This window comes from Chiloscyllium plagiosum, unplaced genomic scaffold (genome assembly GCF_037043375.1).
Source record: "Chiloscyllium plagiosum isolate Xiang-an unplaced genomic scaffold, Cpla_swu_hap1 HiC_scaffold_2, whole genome shotgun sequence".
NCBI lineage: Eukaryota > Metazoa > Chordata > Chondrichthyes > Orectolobiformes > Hemiscylliidae > Chiloscyllium > Chiloscyllium plagiosum.
In genome coordinates, this window is record NW_028270140.1 from 124184787 (window position 1) to 124204808 (window position 20022).

Genomic DNA, 20022 nt, shown 5'->3' on the forward strand with positions numbered 1-20022 from the left:
TTTATTTCTGCTTATTGTCTGTGCTCTGTGTTGTACATTTGTACATTGGTTTGTTTCAGATGCGTAATCAGCAACAAGAGGAAGAGACAAACAGTAAATGGGTTAGCCAAGAGCGACAGAAAACATTGGACAGGCTCCGTAACTTTAAACAGGTGAGGAGAGCATGAGCATAGAGAAGTATTTGACTGTATTGCACTCTTCTCTAAAGCATCTTTAATTTCTGGTTTTTAATATGGTAACACAACTAATAGTGTTGGTAATTGTGAAGTTCTTATTCTGTATAACGTATGTTCTTCACATACAATTGTTCATCTGGGGTAAAGAAGGAAAGGATACTACTTCCATTGACTGACTGACTTTGATTGCAGTGGTATCACTGTGCATATCACATCCCACACAGTATATTTTGTTTGTTCTTTCATGGTGTGTGTGCCTCATTAACATTCATTGTCCACCCCTAATTGCAATTGAGAAGATGATAGTTGCCTCCTTAAGCCAAACCTGAAATGTGTGATTGGATGAGTAAAGATTATATTTATTGGAATTTAGAAGGATAAGGGAGGGGATCTCACAGAAACCTATAGAATTTTAACAGGACTGGATGGTATAAGCACAAAAAACATGTTCCCAATGACCAGGGAACCTAGAAACAAGCGTCACCATTTAAGGATATGGAATTTAACATTGAGATGAGGAGAGATTTCTTCAACCTGAAAGTGGTGAGACAATGGAATTCTCTAGCACAGAAAGTAGTTGAGATCGAGATATTGAAATGTTTTCAAAAAGATTAATATTCTTTAGGCTAAAGGAATCAAAGGTTATGGGGAAAAAATCAGGAACATGTACTGAATTGGATGATCAGCTATGATCATATTGAATGGCAGAGCAGGGCTGAATGGCCTATACCTGCTCCTATTTTCCATGTTTCTGTGAATTTCTGTATTCCTTCTGTAGTTACACTCTCAGTTTGTTAGGAAGGGATTCCAGGATTTTTGCCCAGTGACAATGAAATAAGGGCAGTTATGGTTTTAAGTCAGGATTGTATGTGGCTAGGTGCAGATCTTGTAGGTGGTAATGTTTGTGTGTTTGCTGCCCTTCTGTTATTGGATGATGGAGGTTGCAGGTTTAATGATGTTGTCAATGAGGCCTAGCAGTTTTCTGAACTGTATCTTATTAATGAATTGAGCAGTCATAGTGAGGTGAACGTTTAAGGTAGTGGATGGATTCCGAACAAGCAGGTAGATTTGTCCTCAATCATGTCAAGCATTTTGGTGTTGTTTGAGCTACGCTTTTACATGCAATCGGTAAGTACTCTGACTTGCACCTTTCAAATGGTGGAAGGGGTTTGGAAGTCAGAAGGTGAGTTACTCAGTACATTTTGTAATTCAGGTTTCTTGGTGCCACATTTGGTCAAATACTGCCTTGATATCAAAGCCATTATTCTCCCTTCACTTTGGAGTTCAACACTGTTAAGTTTGAACCAAAGTATAATGAGCTCAGAGACCCAGGAAAACTCAAACTGAGCATTGGTGAGCAAGTTATTGCTCTGTAAATGCACTTCTATATGACTGTTGACTCCACCTTCCATCACTTTCAGAAGAGGTGGTGGTGTATCACCGAACTAGTCATCCAGGGTACCAGACTGTTATTTTGGGAACATGGCAAATGGTGAAATTTGAATTCAACAAAGATCTGAAATTAAAAAGCTAGTCTAGTGGAGACTATATTGCCCATCTGGCTTATTGATGTCCTTTAGGGAAGCAAATCTGCAATCCTTACCTGGTCTGGCATACATGTGACTCCAGATGCAGTGCAATGTGGTTGACTCTTAAATGTCTTCTCAAATGACTGAGCAAGATTCTTTGTTCAAGAGCATTCAGCAATAAGTGCTGGTTTTGCTCATCCACTCCCACTTAATAAGCAAATTTTAAAAAAATCTTTACTGATGATTAAGAGTATGATGTTATGTAATTTGTGATTGCTGGATTAGTAATTTTCTGCATTAAGTAGATGCCAGTATTGTAGCTGATTTGCTAAGTGTATGGCTAGTCTGAAGCACAGGTCATCAGTATTGTTGTTAGAAGCCTTCATTGCTTGTTCAGTTTGCGACTAATTTTGGGTCCCAGGTTTCTGCCATAGGTCCTCATGTGGCTGACAAATTCATTGTTGACCCAGATATACTCATGCACATTGAGCTTGACATCCACAAAGTAGTGGCATCAGGTGTGCAGATTTCTTGCTTTCTATGCTGCTACTTTCCCTCATCACTAAGGCGTTGTCATGCAACTCATGATGTAACTTCAAGGGCAGATTGCTGCCATTTTGAGTAGTTGATAGCATGCTCTTCCCAGTTATTAATGTCTGTCCTGTCTGGCTTCATGGAAAACTTCAGTGTGTCTTTGAAGTGATTTTTTTTTTTACACCTTTCCCTGGAACATTGACTGACTGTTTTGAAGTTGAGAAAACAACACTTTGCAAGGAAGATACTTATGAAGCATCTCAACACCCAAAGTTAATTTTGTCAGGGTTTTGCCTGAAGGTTCAAGGAGCTGGCCTGAAGAATGAGACTAACTTTTGATTGGCATTCTTTCTGTTGAATCTGGGGATGTGGCACAGATATTCCTGTTGGATTGCCCAAGCACTGTGTCACTGACGCAATCTATGTTTCACTACAGTGCAGGAGTGTGGTGATGACAGCTGCTCTGTTCGTGAGGATATTTGTGGACACTCTCAGTCCTTTTGTTGTTGAGCAGTTCCCATTGTATTCTATAGAAGGCTTAGTTGACATCCTGATCCAGTGTTGAATCTTCTCTTAAATGGTGATCTTTTATATCTGTAGTCTTTGCTGTAATTCTCTTGAAATAGACAGGCAAAGGCTATGTGACTCTCATTATTTATTGCCTCCCCTTTACCATTGGGTCACCAAATGATTGCAACACATTCTTCTGAGGGAGGGTCAATCTTCAAAGGTCATGGTCCATGTTGCACCAATGAAGATAGGAATCCTTGAAAGCATATTCTTAGGAGTGAGGTTAAAAAGGACCTAAAAACTGCATAATCTCCAAATTTCTTTTGAGTGCCAAGTCCTAGTTACCATAGGATTGAAAACGTGGATTGCGGATTAGTGTAGGAAGGATGACATCTTACTTCTGAGGAATTGGAACCTAATTTTAGGGTAGGTTGAAACCTGTAGGAGATTTACAGATTGCAGTATAGCAGGACCCAGGTCTAACATCTCTGTGGGGAAATTTGCTGCTGCATTTGCGAAGCAGTTTAGCTAGGTTAACAGTGGGATGGGAGCCTCAGAAATTTCAGATTGGAGGAAAGCAAAACTGCTAACAGGAAATGAAAAATTAGTAAGTGAAATTAGAAACCAGACAATCTGAAGGCCATTAGGAAACAAGATCAGAATGTGGAATGCTATTAAAAAGACAACGTTTAGGAAATTCTGTGGATGATTTGAAGATATCAATAGAGGTAAATGTGTGACATGTAATTGCTATTACAGAGACTCTGTTAAAGGGTGACCAAAGTTGGGAAATGAATATTCGATTATACTTTTTATTTAAGAAGAATGCACAAAAAGGACATTCTCAATTTTTACAGAGCATTAGGTTGGATGTAGATCGGATGTTTTACCTGTAGGGTGAGTCTGTAACCAATGGTCATTGTCTCAGAATAAGGGGTAAACCATTTAAGACTGAGGTGGGAAAGTGTTTGATCACTCAGAATAGTGAATCTTTGGAATTCTCTATCCAAAAAAGGGGAGAAGCTCAATTATTGGGCATGTTTGGGACTGAAATCATTTCTGAATAGGTAAAGGTCAAGTCACCATAGCCCTCTAGGACCATAAGGCTGCTTTCTCATTGGAGAGAGATGACTGGTGATGGTTTAATCTGGAGTCACCATGCCTCAGATATGCAGAAAGGTTGTAAAGAAGATTTATTCATGGTAAACTTAACCATTACGGGAGTCGAACCAACACTGATGGCATCACTCTGCATTGCAAATGAGCTGTCCAGCCAACTGTGGTATTGTACTAATGTCATTGGAATGTGGGGACAGTGCAAGCAAGTTGCATTGAGGTAGATGATTAGCCATGATGTAATTGGAGTCTGCGTGCAGGCTACATAGTTTACTGCTGTTCTTATGGTCCTATATATTCATGTCTTCACATGATATCACTGATTTTCTCATCCTCACCCTCACCAAAAAAAAGGTATACATTCAAGCCCCACTGCAGTCTTGAGAGACATATTGCTCCAATACTGGGGCAATATTGTATATTTGGAGGGAGTACATTAAATTCATTTAATTGTCATGTCCAGAGGAAATTCACTTAATGGGGACATCATTTTTAGAATTAAGCACATTTTCAGAAATCATATGGTAGGACAGGGTAACTAGGGAAAAATAATGGGGGCTTGTCAAAAGGATACAGCAATTATCATGTGGTATTTTAACCTGCATGTAGACTGGAAAAAAAAATCATATGATCAAAAGTAGTCTCGAGGAAAGAATCATTGAATGTTTTCAGGGCAGTTTCTTAGACCTGCATGCTATAGCACCAACCAGAGAGAAGTCTATACTATATCTAATTTGACCAGCGAGAGGAGATTAATGACTGAGTTCATAGTGAAAGTGCCCCTGGGTAATAGCAACCATAATGTGATCGAAATTTATGTACAGTTTAAGGGATTAGAGAAGTATGTCCAAGATGATTATTTTGCATGTAAACAGGGGCATGAACAGAACTAGTGAAAGTAAACTGGCAATTTGGGTTAAGGCATAAATCAATAGAGATGCAATGGCAAACATCTGAAGGAATATTCCAGAAAAGATACACATTCCAACAGATATGAATAGTTATAAGTGACGGACCGGCCATCATGATTAACTGAACATGTCAAAGATAGTATCAAATTCAAAGAAGACATAATTCAGCAAAGATGGGTGGCAGGTTAGAAGATTGGATAGAATATTTTTAAAAAGCAAAAAATAACTAATAGATGAATAAGAAGGGACAAAAGAGTATAAAAGAAAGCTAAGCAAACATATAAAAACAGGTAGGAAAAGTTTCTACAGACCTTTAAAATGGAAAAGTTAACAAAGTAGGTGTTGGTCATGTGGAAAATGAATTGTAATGGAGGAGTAAAGAGATGGCAGGCGAATTAAACAGATATCTTGCGTCTGTCTTCACTAGAGAGAATACAAATAGTATCCTGGAAAAAGCCATAAATCAGAAATTGAAAAGGTGAGAGAAATTCAAAAATTACAATTACCAAGGAAGTACTACTGAGTAAATTGTTGGAACTAAGAGTTGACAAGTCCCCAGATTTGGGAGGATTTAATCCTAGGGTTTCAAAAGAAGTAACCAGTAGATACGTGATGTTATTTAATTTTACAAAAACAATGGATTCAGGAAGGTTCATTTACACTAGCTAAGGAAGTCCTTTATTCAAAAAGGGTGGGTGGCAGAAAACAGGGAACTGTAGGCTAGTTAGCTTAACATCTTTCAAATGGAAAACGATAGAAGCTATTATTAAAAATTATAGTTTAAAGGATATAACTTGGATAAGTTCCAGGTAATCAGACAGAGCAAACAGGGTTTTGTCAAAGAAGTAACTTGTGTTGTAGATCAAGCAGAGCTAGTGGATGTATTTAAATTTCCACAAGGCATTTGATAAGGTTACCACATCAAACATTGCTGGAAATAAAAACTCATGGTGTAGGGGATAACGTATTGTCCTGTATAGAAGATTGGCTTGCTAATAGTGAGCAGATAGTAGGAGTAAGTGGGCCTTTCAGCTCGTCAGAATATCACCAGTAGTGTGCCACAGGAGTTGGTGCTGGGACATCAACTGTTTACAATTTATATGAATATTTTGGATGAAGGGATCAAAAGTATGGCAGCAAAATTTGCTAATGATAGAAAAGTAGGTAGGAAAGTGAGTTGCGAAGAGGGCACAAGGAGTTCACAAAGGGATCCAGATAGGCAAGGATCTGGCAAATGGAGCGCAATGTGGAAAAGTGTGAAATTGTCCACTTTGGTCGGAAGAATAAAGAAATGTTATCTAAATGATGAGTGATTGCGGAGCTGTAAGGTGTAGTGAGATGTGGATGTCTTGGTCCATGAATCACAGAAGGTTAGTGTGCAAGGGGCAGCAAGTAATTAAGAAAGCAGAATTTTATCGTGACGAAAATTGAATGCAAGAGTAGGGGGGGGCATATGTTTCAGCTGTACAGGTCATTGGTGTGTCCAGTACTGGTCACCACACTTACAAAATTATGTTAATGCATTGAAAGCAGTTATGAGAAGTTTTGCTCGACTAACACCTGGAATTATTGGATTGCCTTGTGAGGAAAGGTTAGACGTACTAGGCCTAAATCCACTGGAATGTAAAAGGTGACTTAACTGAAACATTTAACATCCTGAGGGGACTTGACCAGATGGATGTTGAAAGAATGATTCCCCTTGTGGTAAAATCTAGAATTAGGGTTCATAGTTTAAAAGGGGTTGCCCATATAAAACTGGAATGAGAAAACATTTTTTATGAGAGTTAAGAATCTTTGGAATTCCCCTCCTCAAAAGGTAGTGGATGCAGAATCTTTAAATATTTTTACTGCAGTGGTAGATAGATTCTTAATTACCAAAGAGATGAAAGGTTTTTGGGGATATTCAGGAATGTAGAGTTCAGGTTAAGATCAGCAGCCATGATCTTCTTGGATGGTAAATTAGTCTTGCAGGGCTGAGTAGCCCACTCTAGTTCCTTGCTCGTACATTCTAGGTTGTAGAAAATACAGCAAAAATCTTAATTTACTGCAAGCATTCAAGAGAGATCTCGACTTGATATCATAGAAGATAAACTTGTATGTATAGAAATAAGACCGAACACTTTGGGATTGTATTGTCCAGTTACTGTGGTCTTTTGGAACTTAATCACTTTCAGCATTGGAAATGGAATTCCCAGAGTTTTCCTAAATGATCTACAGGTGTTTTTTATATTTTTGCCTCGAGATATTGTGTGACATGATTAAGGGAGGGTATGGGGTGGGCTTTCCAACTTGTCTATTCCTATATTCTGTGAATGCTGCAAACATGAAATAAAGCATAAAATGTTGGGAGTACTCAGCAAGTCAGTTGGCACTATACAAAAAGAATAATAATTGTTCTGGCAAATTGTCCTACCTCAGTCACTACTAAAAAAAAAGCTAACTTAATTGGGGTAGCATGGTGGCTCAGTGGTTAGCACTGCTGCCTCACAGCACCAAGGACCTGGGTTCGATTCCAGCCTCAGGCAACTCTGTGTGGAGTTTGCAGTTTGCACATTCTCCCTGTGTCTGTTTCCTCCTGGTGTTCTGGTTTCCTCCCACAATCCAAAAATATGCAGGTTAGGTGAATTGACCAGGCTAAATTGACCATAGTGTGGGGTGCATTGCTCAGGGGTAAATATGGGGGGTGGGTCACTCTTTGTGGGGGGGGGGGGTCAATGTGGACTTGTTGGGCCGAAGAGCCTGTTTCCATACTGTGGGAATCTAATCTAGAATCTAAACTTGATATCCGTTGCTGTTCATGACGTTACTGCGATTGCTGTTTTTGTCACCTTGCAGTTGACAAAATTCACTTGCATTCACTTACTTAGCAACAGTGACTCCATTGTTTCTAGAGCACTTTTTGAAAATCTGAGAGATATAATAAAGGGTTTGTGAATTCAGTTTTATTACATTGAAGATGCTTGAAAATACAAGTTATTCTCTAGTTTCATGGCACACAAAATTACTTGTTTCTCTTTTCATTCATCATTCAGAGGTACCCTGGGCAAGTTGTACTTAAATCCACAAGACTCCATTTCACAAATGTCAGAAGAAAAGATAATACAGGTTCAGTGGCTTACCTTGGCAAAGACCAAACGCACACTCTTCCAGAAACATTACAAGTACAACAAACAACTGAAGAAGAAACTTCACCTGTAAAGAAGGGAACAAGGTCCACTGGAGCAACAGAATTTAAAAGCATATTACAAGAAGAGGAATGTTTTTCTTCACAGTCAGGAGATGATGCCACCCCTGAACTACTGCAACCTATTTCACTTCCAAGCCCTTCGACTGAAGAAATCAGTAACATTGATATAGTTCCGCCACCACCACCACCTCCTCTACCCCCTCCACCTCCTCCAATGCCAGTTTGTGAAGAATCAGTCAATGCTCAGCAACAAATAGAGAAACCTGTTCAGTCAGGTGACTGCAAAGAAACAGCACAACCTATTAGTTCACCGATACCTCATTTATTTGACAGTAAGCAGCTATTAAATGCTAGAAAAAAATTGAAGAAAACAGCATCAAGTGATGAGCTGAAAAAACAGAGAGGTAATTATTGGCTTAAAATGTTAACCACCTGTTTTTATTTTTACTTTGCAATCATTCTCTATTTTAGAATGAATAAATGCTTTCTGAGATTATCGTACTACAGTTGGGTAGTGTATAAGCAGGTAGTTCTTGTATGACACGATGGTTATGTTCTTGTACAGCCCTGCAACATAGGAAACTCATGCTTTAGAAATAATGTTTAAAGTGTTGGCGATGTAATTGTGTTACAGCCAGGACACGTTTTAAAATTCGCACTTTTAGAAACTGTGACCCCAATTAATCAATCCCATTACAGGTAGTTCTCCTATAAATGCTGTGGTTGCGTTCCAGCGAAACCTCACTTAACACAAAATTGCTCCATAGAAATAGTGGGGCCTATGGGAAAAGTACGGTTAAGGTAGACCAGCAAACAAATCACTCATAATTGCTCAAAAATCACCCAAACTTCTAATGCAGAGTAAAGCACAGCCTGATTGAAGGTTGAAATCATATTTATTAATGAAACAAAAGTAAATTTAACACAGTATATTTTAAAAATGTAAGAATGCTGCTGTATGTACAGTATCTTGCTCAGCAAGCTGCTCTGTCAGCAGCTGACCTCGGTGCATGTGCAGAACGGCACGAAGACCAGTGCAGACATTTTGCATGTGCGGAACAGCGCAGACACTTCCGGTGAACACCGGCACATGCGCGAGCATCACAGACATCGATGCATGTGGGGAACAGCACAAGGACTGGCGCTGACATTGCACATGTGCAGAAATTTTGCACGGGCATTGCGCCTGTGTGGAATGGCATGGAGATGTTATGCGAACACCAGCGCAGGCGCAGAACGGCACGTGCACAGAATGAAGCACGTGTACCGATCCCCGCTGGAATCACACTATTACTAATGGAGGTAAGCATTCTCAAAAATACCGTTCTCTAATTCATCAGTGATGTTATAGCCAAATCTCACTGCTGAAACACGTGTAATCCTAGAACTACCTGAATAGCAAATTCTGCATGTTATAGCAGAACAACCTGTAATACCCAAGTGGTCTGTATACCTTTTGAAAAGTAACAGATTCTGATGAGACTGGGATCGTTCTTGTAGCTTGAGACAACATACCATTTAAATGCCTGAATGAATACCAGGTGGACCAAAATAAAGTTTAGGAGGAGGATGAGTTGTTATCTTTTTCTCTTTTATTGAGATGGATTGAGGTAACGAGAGGTATGCACAGATACTTGGATGATTCCCTATCTCACTGCATTGTATTCTGCTCAGCAAAACCATATAGTTGCATATTTGTTCACTGGATATTGACTGTGTCACAAAAGAAACTGCACTTTCTTCACTCATTGTTTAAAAATGTTTGCTTAGTGAGGATATATGTCAGAAGACATTCATATGATTTTTGGGTGATTCTGTTTCTCAATGATGTTTCAACTTGATCCTATTGCAGTGAGTTCACCAATGGATGAAGTTCTAGCTTCTCTGAAGCGAGGCAGCTTCCATTTGAGAAAAGTTGACCTGCGTTCTCTGCCTCCATTTCCAAATCAAGATGACAGCAATAATATACTTGCACAAATTAGGAAAGGCGTAAAGTTGAAGAAGGTTCGGAAAGAAGCCCTGAGAGAATCCTCCATTGATTTGCATGATGCTGATCCTCTAACACGCAGCATCCATGAAGCTTTACGGAGAATTAAAGAGGCGTCACCAGAATCTGAGGATGATGAGGATGAAGGCTTAACTTACACTGACTGGGAGAATTAACTCTTACAGACCAAGTTTAAAAGGCCTGTGTGTTGTAAACATAACCTTGTCCTTCCTTCCACTGTGCAATTAATTGTTCGTGGTCCTGTGGCAGAGCTGGTGGTCAATGAGTGGTAGAGAGGTATTTAGGTATTTCCCTTGAAGCTGTGCCTAAAATGAAATATTTTAATATCTAAACTAATAAGTATGTATACTAAATAATGTTTAAAATTTCCAAAACCCTCTTCACAAGTTGATGAAAGGTGACATTATGTAAGTTTATTTTGTGATTATGACAGAGTATCACAGTAAATTTTATTCAGATCCCACTTAAGCATAATCAGCATGAAGGTTTAACTGTTACCATCTAATATGTTCATTGAGCATGCTAAAGAAAATATCAGTATAATTGAAAACGCTCCATTTTCCTTCTGTACAAATAAGGGAGAGTACAATTTGACCTTAAAACATGGCCTGACTGTAAATTTATTCTCGGTCTCCCTCTACCAAAGGAGTTTTCATCAAAGTCCAAAAAAGATTTCTGTACACCCAGCAAAACTTCGGAAGGTGAGAGTCCAGATGCCTTAATAAAAGGACACAAAGTATACATGCAAGTTAGTTTTAGCTGTTTGTTCTGCAAATTGGAGTCTTTCATCTTGTGGACTGTAAAGTTACACATTTTTGCTTTCGTGTATTTTACTTTATACCCCGAGGTTGACCTTTGCAAAAGTATATTTGAGTAGTTTACCATTTGTCATTAGTTTACTGTGATTGGTACTTTAAAATTGTAGAAATTAATAAAATGGGCCAAAAGGGGTAGCAGATAAAATGATTTACTGCAAATTAATAGTTTTTACAGAAATTAAAGTTATATAAAATTACATAGCAAATTGATTTTAAAAACAATTTATACAGAAAAGTTATGTAAATTAATTCAAATAAGTTGTAGGCTGACTAACATAGGTTTGTTTAAATCATCTGTATGTGCATGAACAGATTGCCTTATGTATGCCTGAAAAATATTTTTGAGGAGTTTCAGTTGAATCAATTCAATGGTGAAAAAATTTCAGATAATTCCCAAATTTCTAAAGCTTGGTCTTGCTTGGCAACCACATCTTGATTTATGGTTTTCTTTATGACTTTCAAAATTGGCCATGTCCTTTGCTGTGAGCCTCAACCCTTCATGAGGCTTCTAGTTTATACAACAAAAAGCATGGCTTTGAAACATTCAGTCGTGTGGCTGGAGACAAAAGTGCACTACGTGGATATTTTAAATGCAGAATTCTGGTTCCTACTGTGTGCTACATTTTGTTACAGAGAAAGAATGCACTTAATTTGTACCTAGTAAAGCACTACACCTTGTGTTCAATTGAGTGCTGACCTACAGTATCAGTTTCCTTGATATATGTTTAATTATCTAAAAGTTTACTCAGAGGGCTCCTTATTGATACTCCTCTTGTGGGTGTAACCCATTTATTTGAGGACTGAAGCTTTAGTCAGATTCCATATGGATGGAGCAAAATGTAGGTGTGACCAAAAAGGGGAAAGTGTAAAATGGTTAAGATAGAATAATTCCGCTATAATCAGTGAACACCAGCATTGCATTAAGTGCAGAAAAATCTTAGAGAATGAACTTTTGTATAGCCCTAATTTAAATGACATTGAATTAAATCATTTCAGAAAATGTGTGAAAATATGTGAGGAGAATTTAGATTCAATAGGAATTGCTGGTCTATAATGTAGGTTTTAAGTAACTGAGATTTGTATTTATTTTATTTATTACATATGTATACCGTAGACTGTAGAGCTACTTTGTTGTCAAGGAAGGAAAACTGGGATCAATGTTGGGTAAATTGAATTCTTTTCAGTTAAAATTAGTTTTTTTTTCTCTGATTTAGATTATCTGGGAGTTTTGATATAGACGTTTACATACCAATAGTGGACAATAAACCATGATGTATGAAGAAGAGGAATCTCTGACTTTCCAAATAAACTACTGCAGATGTGGTTTCAAATATAATTCTTATATTTTGTAAAAAGGGCATGATTTCAAATTATCTCTGGTTATACATGGAAGTACAATATTGAAAACAGTATGTTTATAAATAATTATCAGTTAAATTAGTATGAACAACCAACTAGGAAGGGAGAAATAACCACAATCTTATCAGGGCATTGAACAGAGTTGCAATGAATTGTGAATCCAAACAAAGTAAGTGTTGTGCCACATTGTATACTTTTAATGCACTGATTAAACACATCCCAGACTAAAAATGAAGAAAACGTAACAATTTCTGAAATGTGGATATAAAAATATCAGTTGCTTGGCTATTAATTTTATCTCTAAAGATAAGTTGTAGCTTCTTACAAGTTTTTAATTTATATTTTTTGAGTTCGGCATTAGTACTAAGAACGCATTTCGAGTTTGTTTTATAGTTTCAGTGTTTGTATACGCGAGAATCATTTGATCATTTAGCATAAAACTGACATAGCTATTTATTTTCACAAGCATTCTGTATGTTTAAAAAATACATTGCTTGTTAAATCAGGTTTCATTTTATTCATGACAAAACCAGTTTAAATTATTAGCTCTTAATAAGTATTTTAAAATACTCGACATTTTAAACTGTTCCTGACACTACTGTCTTTTTAGAAATTTATATCTATAGATTCAGCCAGGGTGATCCTATTTCTAAAAGCAAATTGACTGACTTCAGAGATGGTTGACGAATACTGTGCATAGGATTATTTCCATAAGGATAAGATCTTTTCTTTACCAAAATACATTTGAAAATGCCCATTTAGCAGTTTCAACATAAAAACAACTTTATAGAAAGTTGCTTTGCTTATTCTGTCAACATGAATCATTATATAGCTTTTTTTTGCATGCTTTGTAATACTATCCTAGATTTAGTAGAAGAGTTTGTGCAATTATCTTGGGTTTAAAATTTATGAAATTACATTCAAACTTGGGACTTTGAGAATACTGACAGCTTACAAACACTGCTTGGGACAGTTCAGGACAGGGAATGGAAAGCTATTAATTTAACTTCCATAATTAAGTCTGGATCATGCATTAAATCATTTGAAATGTGTATCTGGCGTAAATTCAGACTTAACCATAATGACTGCATAATTTGGTTTCACATAATATTAACTTTGCAATTGTTAGGTTTTAGTTACAGGTACTTATGCAGTTTTAAGCATTTTGAAGTTTTGCAGTGGTGTGGTTCACTTGCGTGATAATTTCCAGTACAGTATTCATTTGTATTAGTTTAAATTAAGCGAGCTTTTCTTGCACCTCCATTGTCCAGCACAAAATAGGTTTTGAGGAAGGATTATTGGACCTGAAACGTTAACTTTGATTTCTCTTCACAGATGCTGCCAGATAAGTTGAGCTTTGCCAGCAGCTTCAGTTTTTGTTTCTGATTTACAGCATATGCAGTTCTTTCAATGTTTATGACATAGCTTGGGTTTGACTGACATTTTTAATAGTTACAATTTATTTGTTTGGTTAGTAATTACTTGCATGTGTTCTAATCCTTTAGTTTATTTCTGTCAATTAACCAAAGTGCTGCATGTTAACTACATGCAAGAATTGGATTACAGTAGTAATCTGTGGGTGTGTGTAAGAGGGCAAAATTAACTGCAGAGAGATGAGGCTTAAATAAACCTTATCACTCACTGTTCGATTAATATTTTATTTATGCTAGTGCTTATTTTTCCATTGACAACTGTGTTCCATCTGAGCTTTAATTTTTAAAACTCCCACAAATCGGTTAAATCTTTGTATATATTTCATTTCTGTTTCCTATTTTGAAATGCCATGTAAAGCAAATTTCAAACTGGATAAAACTAAGTGAACTCACATAGTTTTAATAAGTAAAATTCCAAATATTAAACTGATCATTTCCTAGAAAAATAAAGTTGATTAACCAAAGAGAATATGCAAATGCTGAACAAAGACCGCAACCTTTTTAGTTCACCTTCTCATAGTTGGGTGATAGTATGATAATAAAATTGATAACTAATCATAGCAGTAGATCACTAATAGTTATCTGAGACAGACAAACTTATGATGTTGAGAACACCTGCTTGGAGAACTCATGGTCCCAAAGTTACCGGTTAATCTATATTCAACACTTACCCTGTCATTTCTCAAGTTTGTCAATACAATTCCAACATATTTTCTTAAGGAAATCTAGCTAATTTTTATTTGAGTACATAATTTCTAATTCCTTTTGTCATCAGCATTAGGAGCCTGTACTCTAACCATATTTTTTGTCAAGATGTAGTTTTCTGTAGTGTCCTTTTCCTGAAGAAGGGCTTATGCCCGAAACGTCGATTCTCCTTGGATGCTGCCTGACCGGCTGCGCTTTTCCAGCAACACATTTTCACCTCTGATCTCCAGCATCTGCAGTCCTCACTTTCTCCTTTTCAAAATACCCCTTTTAAGTGCAGAGTGTTCTGGTCAAAATTGAATAAAACTCAGGGTATTGGGCTCTCTCTGTGTTGTTCCCTCACTTTTTTAAAATCATAATTTCTTGCAAACTATTCAGGCTGTTGAAACCTGCTTCCTAATCTGTTAACTGTCAAGTGCGGTTACTAGTTGAAGCTTTTTTTTTGTAAATTCACTAAATGCTACCTTCCTTAGATAAACGTATGATAACACTTCAATAAAAATGTCCCGTGTCTGAAAATGTTAATAAATTGGGGGATATATCGCTGGCTTCGAAGAAGCTTGTTTCTATTTTTGTGTATGTGATTTGATCAATAACATGAATTGGCTTATTATTCAAACATGGTAAACATTGAATGTTCCACTTCAACCAGCAATAATTTTTCATTATAACCATAAAAAGAACAAATTTAGGTTATCTGAACCAAAATTACAAATATGGCCCCATATCTTGTATGATGGGCTAATTCATTATTTTTCAGTGTAAAACAATATTTGCATAGAGGAAAGGGATGCAAATTGGCAGAAAAAAAAGACACTCATCATTTGTTCAATGGTATTTAACAGATTCCTTTTTAAAATCTACAACTTATCATTTAAAACCAATCTTTGGCATTTAGTAAATGTGAAATAGAAACGATTTAGTATTTATAGTAATGGCTCTAAGACATTAAAATTGAGTCTCAATTAAATCATATGAATTATATTCCATGTGTGGCATAACTATAAAACATCGAAGCAGAAGTAGGCTATTCAATTAAATAATGGCTGATTTGATGATCATCAACTCCACTTTCCTGCTTTATCCTCCTAATCATTGATTCTTTTACTGATTAATATTTTGTCTGTCTCAGTCTTGAACGTACGTAATGATCCAGCCCCGACAACCTTCTGTGGTAAAGAATTCCACAGATTCATTACTTTAGAGAGGAAAATTCCTATTCTGCTGCTTCCGGTTGCTGCCTGTCGTAGGTCAGCATGTTGCAGTTATAATTTGATATCAGTGTACACCTGGATGAGTGATGCTGAGATTTTTTTTAATCAGATGGTGGTTTAATGTTTTTGCTTTGGGCTGTACTTTTTAATAAATTTGGAAAGGAGAAATGCTTCCTTTAAACATTGTGAGTATTTTGTATCGGTGAAATAATGACAGCAGTGAAGAGACATAAAGAACCTTCACTGCAACAAAGAATTAAGTTATGAAGAACATCTGTAAAAACATGGGCTTTTTAGCCTTGGAGAAAGAATTGAGCGAAGAGGCAGCCTCTTAAGCTTTGAAAATATATATATATTTGGGTTAGTAGAAAGGGGCGCAGGTTCAAACTGGCAAGAAACAATTTTAGGCGTGTTACTTGTTTAAACGAAGAATGATCACTATCTGAAGGGTCGGGTACGTTTTGGCGCTGATCATTTGGCCCCGCCGTTTTAGTTCTAAACTGTTTTGGCGCTTATTACTTTGGTGCTGAGCTGTTTTGGTGCCAATTCAGAATTAAAAACAAGTCTTGTTTGGTTAAAGAATAGAGATGACTAACGACCCGATGTAATTTTCTCAACTAGCAAGAGTTGATTCAAATCTCGTTTTGTAATCATTTTCTCATTTAACAATTGTTAATAGTCATCTACTGCCTTGATGATACTTAACCCCTTCTATCTTCACATTGGAAAGCTGTAATATAATTTTCTTTCTATTTTCTTGTAGAGCCCATACCAGAAATGGCTGAAAACATTCTAAGCAAGAGAGACAAACCAAAATTATAGACGATGGTTATCTATATGTGTTTGATAAATATAGCAAAATGTAGAAATTCGTTTTTATAATGAATAGGTAAAAAATAATGAATAAAAAAGAATTCGATTTATTTCTTAGAATGCAATAAAAACAAAATTCTTACGGGCGCTACAAAACTCTTCTTAAATTCTGAATTGGCGCCAAAACAGCTCAGCGCCAAAGTAAGGAGCGCCAAAACAGTTTAGAGCCAAAACAGCAGGGCCAAATGATCGCGCCAAAAGGGCGGCGCAAAATATTCCCATTCTACTATCTGAAATGTTCTTTAGTGAAGACAAAAAGCTTTACATTTAATGAATGGTTGGATTAATGATGGTAGGAACTCTATGGATTAATGAACTAGGAGTGAATGAATCATGTTCTACATGCATAACTATCTTAGACTGTCTAATTATATGTGATGTCACATGGGTAAATAAATTGACTTATTAACTATTAATAACAGAACCAATACTATGTCACTTAGTGAGCAAGTCTCCTTTTGAATTGCTACTTTTCCTGTAGGAAGAGGTCCTTTAATATCTCAAAGAAGTGAATGAATTCTTCTGGTTACATTTCCCACTGTTAGCAACCATCTGGGTCATGAAATATTTGTTATACAAATGCAATAAATGGTAACTTTTCATCTAGTTATTGTTTAATATTTCATGACTTGGAGATGCCAGTGTTGGACTGGGGTGGACAAAGTTTAAAAAAATCACGCAACACCTGGACAACCCACAACCACCTGCTGAAGGAGCAGCGCTCTGAAAGCTAGTGTTTCCAAATAAACCTCTTGGACTATAACCTGGTGTTGTGTGATTTTTAACTTAATATTTCATGTAATACCTTTTGTGAATCACTTGGCTCGAAATATAATTGTCATCAGATGGCTTACTTAGCATGTAGTGTCAATGAGTGCATTTCATAGAATTAGAAACATGCAGAGCTATCTGGAGGTAATATGTTATGAATTAAACTTGCATCTTTATCTTACTGCAATGGACATGCAGTATGGAGAAAGTCCGTTGTCAAATGAAGCATTCTGCAGTTGTCACATTGTCTCCCAAGACACATGAAACACTATTTTAATAACATTTAAAAATTTGGGACAACGTACAAAATTTCACTGGGGGAAAGAATGAATGAAGAAAAAACACAATCATATGCTTGAAAGTATACCAAGTTTACAGACTTGTGCTGTTAAATCTGATGGTGCTTTTGATGGTATTTTTTTACATGTGGACATACTGTATTTTTCACTTTTACTAAACAGCAGGCATCGGAATTTAATTCTAAGGTCTTGTTCTTTGTATTCTTTAAGATTGAAATGAAATGATAAATTTTATCTAACAGCTGAGCTTAAAAACACTGATTAGTATTATTGCTGTTTAACAGGTGTGTACTGATATGTCAAATTATAGTTACAAACATGAACAAATAATGAAGTACATTAACAGGATTCAGGTAACAATATTATAATGAATGAAATAATCTATTTTGTAATAATCAGCCCCCACAAAAATGAATCATTGATTTTATTCACATAAAAATCAAAATTAATTTATTTCTTCTGTTGAAACAGGTGTTTATTTCAAATATTCAGATAAGTTAAGTAAAATAATCTTCAGGCTACTGTTAGGAAACTAAAACCAGTGTGAGATGTGTTTGTATATTTATCCATCAATATAAGGTGATTTTCTCTGGCACCTTAAAATGATTCGTAACTTCTGACTGGCAGGATTGGTTTCTCCTAAATGTCTTGACAATTTTAGGAGTTAATTTAGTTACATTTCCATAACAATATCAAGTATCATTTCCTCTAATACTTTAAGAAATAAATCCTGGTCTTTTTTAAATAGTTGAAAAGTTATATATCTGCATGTTTAATAAAATACTTTGCATCAAGATACAAATGCAGAAATGTTATTTTTGCAGTATTGTGAGTACCTGTGAATTTATCTGAGACTGATCTCAGGAAATATGAGACAATAATATGAAATTGTATGCTTCGTGCTATGCACCTTAAAACCTGGATCTTGCATATTATGTAATAGTTTGGAAGAAAGACTGGTGGATTCATATTTAGATAGTGGCCACTGATTTTCTTTTTTAATGCTAAGAGCATTGCAATAGTAGATTATGTAGATGTTGGTTATTTTTGTATTTTGTTACTTCCCTTCAGATAATTTGGTGTTGAGTAGGCAGAAAAATATGCAATGACAGATCTTCATTATTCCTCTTTTCACATTCCAAAAAAATTAAAATTCAGTTCCATAGCAACATATGTATAAGTATGATACTACTTACATTTCAGATGAAGTAATATTCCTTAATAATAATTAGATTTTGTCATGGATTTATTAACCAATTTAAATAAATTTTAAAGGCTGCTGAAAATTTTAGGACCGGTAATTCAAGCTGAATCCTTTGGAAGTATATGTATTGTTAGAAATAATGTGTGTTCTCTTTGACTCATGCTCACTGTGAACATACTAGTTTGTTGGAGTTTACAAATATGGCAGTGCACCGAGAGAGAGAAAATTATTTTGGCACTTCGACTTATCACCGGTTTAAAATAATCAAATGCTTTCTGATATGTCCATCTCTAAGGTCTGTCATACATAAATTAGCACAAAATGTGTACTGTTTTGACTGACAATAAAAGCAACTTGTAAGCAGTTAATCTAAGTAACAAATCTAGGTCAAGATAATGTAATGCAATTATTCTAAAGTATGACATTTTTCAATTCATTTTACAACATTGTCTTTTTGATATAGTTGACAAATTAGTTGAAAAACTGGTCAGCATTATTTTGCTTTTGTTTTTAATTGTGGCTGGAGTAGACGACTTGGTGTGGTTTCATTATTCCCTTCTAGAGTTGTTTTGACACGTTCACAAAGCAGGTACAGTATTCTTATGGTGTTGCCTCACGCAGACTTAGACCACCTGTTGGCGTTATGATTTAATATTTTTGTTTTATGCATTACCATATAACTTTCCAAGAAACAATAACTTGTATGATGCAGTTCTACATAATTATTGTAATATCCAGGGTACAGCGTTTTCAGATCCAGCCAATTAAAAGCTAATGAAATGAGAAAAGACAGAGTTGGCTGGCTTTGTGCAATATTTGAACTCACTCAAAGAAACACACGAGCACAATATTTTAAACTTTAAATAATTTAACATCATATTTAAAGAGCAAATTATACTCTGGTTATAATTAAAACATCCACTGCAAAAAAAGGTTGCTTTAAATATTAATCCTAAATAATTAAGTATTTATTGAGCAACAAAAAAGTATAAGTGAATTTTTAAGCTTAAGCATTTATATAAAAATATAATGAAATGTAAAATACTTATTCTGACTGATTTGCTTACTGTCTTTTATCTTGTTTTATTTAACTTCTTTATGCTTTAAGACTGACTTCTGTCATTTTAACCTCAGTAATATTTCTTATTAAATTTTACTGGCATATTTAAGGCTGAAAGCCTCAATAATTGCATTCATTTCTTTTAACATTGTATTCGCAATTTTGGTGCTGAAAGTAATTACTTTTTGTTCCATTCAATAAAGTATGATATTTATTTCCTGTTTGTGATGTACATCTGTAAAACTGCCTCTGCTTGTTGGAGATGATTCTTGGGAGTTGTTCGTCTTTCTGACATTGTGGTAATGAACTTGTCCT

General features: G+C 35.9%; 1 protein-coding gene across 1 annotated transcript in view; it reads left to right on the top strand.

Moving 5' to 3' along the window:
* jmy (junction mediating and regulatory protein, p53 cofactor) overlaps nt 1-19921 on the top strand; it is a 121405-nt gene extending 101484 nt beyond the window's left edge. Inside the window, exons 8-10 of the mRNA XM_043706859.2 lie at nt 60-152; nt 7809-8367; nt 9816-19921. Coding sequence (XP_043562794.2) covers nt 60-152; nt 7809-8367; nt 9816-10126 — 963 coding nt within the window. The 3' untranslated portion in view covers nt 10127-19921. The remainder of the gene's footprint in view (nt 1-59; nt 153-7808; nt 8368-9815) is intronic.
* Nucleotides 19922-20022: the final 101 nt, after the last annotated feature.